This window comes from Stenella coeruleoalba, assembly GCF_951394435.1.
Source record: "Stenella coeruleoalba genome assembly, chromosome: 2".
NCBI lineage: Eukaryota > Metazoa > Chordata > Mammalia > Artiodactyla > Delphinidae > Stenella > Stenella coeruleoalba.
Genome location: NC_137147.1, coordinates 45,765,638 through 45,771,637, shown reverse-complemented (window position 1 = coordinate 45,771,637; position 6,000 = coordinate 45,765,638). Strand labels below are relative to the sequence as shown.

At 43.2% G+C, this 6,000-nt stretch overlaps 1 protein-coding gene across 2 annotated transcripts in view; it reads left to right on the top strand.

Moving 5' to 3' along the window:
* The first annotated feature begins 222 nt into the window (after window positions 1-222).
* CGRRF1 (cell growth regulator with ring finger domain 1) overlaps window positions 223-6,000 on the top strand; it is a 30,774-nt gene continuing 24,996 nt past the window's right edge. The window contains exon 1 of one of the 2 annotated variants that reach the window (XM_079913120.1): window positions 223-460. In XM_079913120.1, coding sequence (XP_079769246.1) covers window positions 357-460 — 104 coding nt within the window. In that variant the 5' untranslated portion in view covers window positions 223-356. Of the gene's footprint in view, window positions 461-497; window positions 721-6,000 lie in introns of those variants that run through there. The other variant, XM_079913121.1, reaches the window with a different exon arrangement.

Sequence of the window (6,000 nt, the reverse complement as noted above, 5' to 3'; positions counted from 1 at the left end):
TTGCCGCAGACAAGCGCGTACCGCTGGGGCAGACCACGAAACAAGACGCTCGCTGGACACCAAGCCCGTGAGCCGGGGGCGGTGCGAGTCGCGGCCCCGCCCCTCTGCGAAGCCAATAACCCTGGACGGGAGCGGGAGGGGCGGGGCGAGCCCTGTAGGCCGCCTCGTGATTGGCACGCAGGCTCCCGCAGCCCGCGAGGTTACCCCTAACTAGTCTGCCGGAGCTCCAGGCTAGTGCGGATCTACAAAGTTTGTCCGCTCCGGGGCACCGTAGTGGCTTTTACCCTGGCCGAGAGGGCCCGGCTGGTCTAGACTGGGCTCAGCGGCTGGAGCCCGGCTCAGCTTAGGAGACCCTGATGGCTGCGGTATTTCTAGTAACGCTCTACGAGTACTCGCCGCTTTTCTACATCGCGGTGGTCTTTACCTGCTTCATCGTGACCACCGGCCTGGTGTTGGGATGGTAAGTGCCCCAGGGCGAGGGGCAAGGGACGACGGGGCGGACAGCCAGGGAGTGGGGTCGCGGCGGGCAACTGGGGGCAGAGGAGCTGGGTGGCTGCTGGATTGGGGCACCTGGGGCTGTCGGAGAGCCGGTGCCGAGGACTCCGACGGCTCCGACTGGCTCCGGGAGGAAAACAAGGTGGACACCGCACCTGCATCACTGCTCCGCATCATCGTCCGGTCCCCGTCGCTGCGCGCATCTGAGGGTGGTGCCTGATTGAGGTATTTTACCCAGATTTGTTTCTAGACGATAAAGCAACCAGTAAGGGCCAGGTCTTGGTGTTAGGATAGAGAGGTTGTACAACAGGCTTTTGTCCGGAATTGGGGCCTACTGTGTGCCCGAGTGAACCCGTCATCCGCGGTGCAGTCCACAGACGTGGACAGTAAACCGAGTTGATCCTTGTTGTTCTGACCTGAACTGAGCACTTGGCCTCAGATCTTACAGTATAAGTTATAACTGACTGAACTCTGTTACCGTTTGAGAGTTTAATGGTTTCTACACATATTTCACACCTTTTGAAGGAGTATTTAGATCGATAGAACCATAAAGACATAATTTTAGAGCTGGAAGAGACCTTAGAGATAAGTTACAGTAAGGGGTAAGGGCACTTTGCCTATTGGAGACGAGAGTAGACTGTTAGCTCATCCCTGAGCAATTCTAGCTCAGAAATTCTAAAATTTCTCTCTTGAGGAGATGCCATCGTATCATGTTTAGGCAAGCCTTAAAAATACAGCTATTTGAAACCATCTTACAGGCCTCATCCATTGAGGAGAGAGACATGAGCTGGATTTTGAAGAATGAGTATTTTGAAAAATAAATGGAGTTAAAGGTGTATAGTAGAGAATAGAAAGCATTTCAGAGAATACATGAGCAGAGGGTCAGAGAAGACATGCTAGCGAATAGAGCAGGCTGTGTAAAATGAGTTTTAAAATACCCTTTGAGCACATATATGTGATTAGGTTAAAGAAAGGACACAAGCCCTGGTCAATTTCTGAAAAATATGCCATCTTTAGGAACTAAGTAAAGTTTTAATGTTTTCACACTGCTTTCCACCCTATCAGCAGTAGATCATAAAATTCCTTGTTGGTTGGTGGGGGAAGAATAAGACCAGTTTTACACAATTTGTTATTCTTGACCCATCAGACTTTCTTGATATTGTTCATTTCAAGAAAGTTTGTAATTGGAGTTAGGAAGATGTTGCCTAAGTGAGAAAAGCTGTCTTAACACAGGACTTTTATTGACTATAATGTTAGTGTTATTGTCTTCAAGAGTGTAATTTTCCTCCATTAAGGAAAATAAGTAACTAGTTGATAATTACATTATATCCTTAAATTTTAATTTTCAATAGGCCTAATTATTTTAAAATTAATTTTCAGTCGGCCTAATTCAACTAATTAGGTATCTCAGATGTCCATCTTTAGTACTGGTAAGAGGAAAATAAGTGAAGACCATTCCGATAATGATGGTGGCATCTGTGGGTGAAGGGTAGTTAGGAACCTCATGTTTGTGGTGGTTAAGAGACAGACTTTGGGGTCAGACAGACTTAAGCTCAAATCCTGGCTCTGCCAAATCTGGCTTGGTTTGAAAACTTAATGATTATCTAAACACTCCATTTAAGTATGACTTTTACAAGGGGTGGAAACCCAGGTAATTGTAGAACTTTCAAAAGTCTGAACTAAGCACTGCTGAGGACACAAGACCATGTAAGTGCCACTCACTTCCATCCTGATTTGGGCCTAACCAGTTATCTTGAGCCTAACCCACCCATTCTCTCCATCTGGGTTAGCTTTGCCCATCTAGATAACCTTTTTACTAGTATTTATTTGCTGCCCTAAGCCACGGCTACAGATTCATTGAGTAGAAACAATGAAAACCATCTAGATCTCATCAGATCAACTATCTGATAGTTCTCTAGGCAGAAGGTAAACCCATTAATCCACTATGCTTTTTCACTATGCTTGTCATTTTTTTTAACCTCCCCAAATATAATTTCAATTGGTCATCTGTTTTCTCTGTCATGGTTCTTACCTCGGTACTGCTCTGCGTTTCTTTCCACTTTTCCCCTGTCCACTTGCACTGTGTGGGAATGGAGAAAGACAGGAGCACCTGGTTGTTGGAATCCCAGTGGCAATAGCAGAGAATCATGCAACTGGAAGTATGGTATCTCTATTTAACTGTGTGATGGTTTCTGTGAGCGCTACTAGCTACATTTATTAAGCTCTTGCTATTTACCAGGCACTGTGCAGAAAGGAGACCAAAATGCCATATACATCCTTTAATGGTTTCAATAATCAGTGAGCCTAACTCTGCAGCTACTCTCTGCTTCCTCTGGACTGCAGATTATTAAAGTGTCATCTCTAGGCTTCATACCACCCTTATATACTCTGCTCTATGAATCTGGGGCAGAACCTCTAAACCACTTTTCTTCTTTACTAGCTCGCTGCCTCAATGAGGCCCTGCCTATAGGGGAAGGGGAGTGGAAGGCTAGAGGAGGGCAAAACGACTTGCTGCTTTCTGTTTGATTCTTGTCTTCCTCTGTCTCACCATAGTGATGGTGCCCCACCCTGGCATTAACAGTTGGTCGCAGTTTATAGTTTTCCACTCTCTTAGAACCAGCCTTATTGAACCCCCTCAAAGATTTCAATATCCCTTCCTCAGATCCGAGTCCCACGTGCATGGGGGTCTTTCCTCCAAATTTCTAAGCTGTAGTAATCCTCTTTGCTCTATTCCTTGTCCTAGGTGTGATAGGTGCTTCCCACTGTTACTACTTCTTTGATGCTTAGTGTCCCCTTTTTGCCTTTTCAGTTCTTCAACATCTGCTTAGCAATTTTTTTACATTAAATTATCTGTTAAAATACTGGTGTGGTTTTGGTCTCTTGACTGGACTGATATATAAGAAATCGTTACTCAGAATGGGATCCTGGCGGGTGTGGGGGGACCTTCAAAGATGTGATTTGGGTTTGGTCATTTCTTTAGCTCCTTACCAATGGGAAATAAGATTCTAGTAATCCATGGCATGTGTTGGCCTCATAATTAATCAACTTACTACCTTTGTGTGATTGTGATTAAACGATTTCTGAAGTAAGTGCCTTGGGGGACCAAGCGCCTTAACACTTAACAGAAAGGAAATGACAAGCTCGTGTCTTTAAACTCTCAGATCAAGTCTTAGAGAATCAAGAGTTTTTATGGTTTTATAGCACTTTACTTCATGCCACAAAGCTAAAAATTGAACACAGATTTATTTGTGCTGGTATTAGAATTACGTAGCCTTGTCAATGTCTCATTTAGGACACTGACTAGAAAAGAGTAGTTCCCTGAAACTAGGAATGGCAACATCTAAATGGACAGAGCTGAGAATCTTGAAACCCCAGTCATTCTGAGCTTTCCTTCTTGGTGGAAGCAGGCTGCTTTCCGTGTCTGAGAAAACTAGGCTTCTCTTGCTTGAAGATCTTGTAATAACCTCTCCCAGGGCAGTTGCTTTGCAAAGGGTGTTTATACTCAAGACGTACCTCTATTACCTTTTGCCATGAGGCCCAGATCTCTTCATGTTCCTCAGGACAGGGACAAAAATCTGACCTAGTCAGAAATAGCCTAGCCTCTAAAAGAATTACAAAAGTTTGCTAATTTATATCATTGCGAATTTGGGTAGTGTGTGTGAGAAAGGAGTGTAAGTAGGTTAGGCCAAGGAGGATAGAAGGTAACAATAGAGCAGATTACATTTATTTATCTGGGTGTATTCTAAAAAAATTTCTAACTCTAAAGTGTTAACTCGTACTTGGTTGACTGAAACTTGGACTCAGAGGTGCTCTATATTTAATAAGGTTGGACTTCCTGTTAACCATTTGCTTCCTTTTCCTGGTCTACATTCCTGCAGCCCTGGCATCACCCTGGCAGTGACAGTAGGCCTGAGTAGCAGCAGTTTATTTTAGTTTACAGTTTTTCCTCATATCTAGAAACAGCCTTATTGCACTCCTTCAGAAATATGATCACCAGCTGGCCAGCACTCCTACTGGAAAAGTCTGGGTCCAGCTCTGGGGGATTCCTTCTCCCAGCTTCTAAACTGTAATAATCCCCACTCTTCCTTTTGTTTCCTTAGCCTTCGGAGGGATAACTGCTTCTTGCTAGGGTACCTCAGTGTCCCCTTGTTGGCTTTTCAGTCCTACAGTACTTTAATAGTTCTGTATATTAAAATCTTTGTGTCGAAATAGCTGTCTCCTGCCAACCCTTCCTGATAAACTGACCTTGACTGTTTCTCATCTTACTTGTCGAATGCAGTAGGTTGTGTATGTGTGATGAGGTACAGATTCCTTCTTAGGGAAAGAATATAGCGTTATCTTGTATTTGCTTAGGGTACAAAATATATGACCCTTCTATTGGCAAGAAGTTTCTTGGAACAATCTAGAAGAAAACACAAAGCTCTTAGAAATGGCATTTCAAACCTTAATAGGGCCTTAAGATAACTTATTCTAACCCTTCTTTTTTACAATTAAAGGCACAGAATTTTAGAGATTGAGTAATTTACTCGAAGTCTGTTAGCACATCAGTTTGCCCAGAAACAGCCCTCCTCCTCTACCAAGGATTCCCCCAAGAATGTTTTTTATATCCTGATCCAATCTCAGTATCCAACTAGCCAAGTGAGGCCAACTTTGGGAGATTGCACAGGAGAGAAGCTTACCCCTCATCGCCGCCCCCGCCCAGATTAACAGCTGCCTGTGTGTTTTCTAATTGACTTTAGAACTCAAGGCTGAAGGGGTGATAAAAGTTGTTTACTGCTGAGCTTGACACTTTAGCCTCAAAGTAAATTTTTTTCAGGAGGGACTCGGTGAGACTCCAACAAGGAAAGGAGGTCAGTTCTTCTGATTCAGCTGCTGGGTGGAAGCTCAGGAAGTGTGTGCAGGGTAAGACAGTGTACAGGCAATATGAAAAAGTCTGGACAGAATTGGAAGTCCCCAGGTTACTGCTGTGCTGGAAGTTTAAGCAGTATGAACAAGTGCAACAAACACTTTAGAAATGGGAAAAAAACAGAATTATAGAAAATTCCAGGAGGATTAAGTATGAAATTTTAACAGTAAAGAGAATGGAAAATTCTCTTAATGGAAAAGAAAGGGGTGGGAGGCTGAGTTTATATAAAAGAGAAAGTAATGAATGTTAAGAAACGTTTATTTAGTTGGTATTCTATTGCTAACAGTTGCCAAAATGACTTTGAGTGGAAAAAGATAAAAATGGAATTTGATTGAAAAGAAAATTGCTCAGTTTTCTATTTTACTGTTTCTTCTAATGTCATATCAGCCATGATCTGATACACAGGGCATCAGTGTCTTTATTCACGCTTTTGACTAAAAATGTGAAAAAGGCCAGATGTAGGATGGTGGCCAGAAACACATCACAGAGTCTACTTACTAACATTTTATAGAACCATTTGGCAGCACCAATTATGGATTGCTCTTTAGACAGTCTCTAGCATTTAACCTTATTCCAAATCATTTCTGCATATTGGCTTT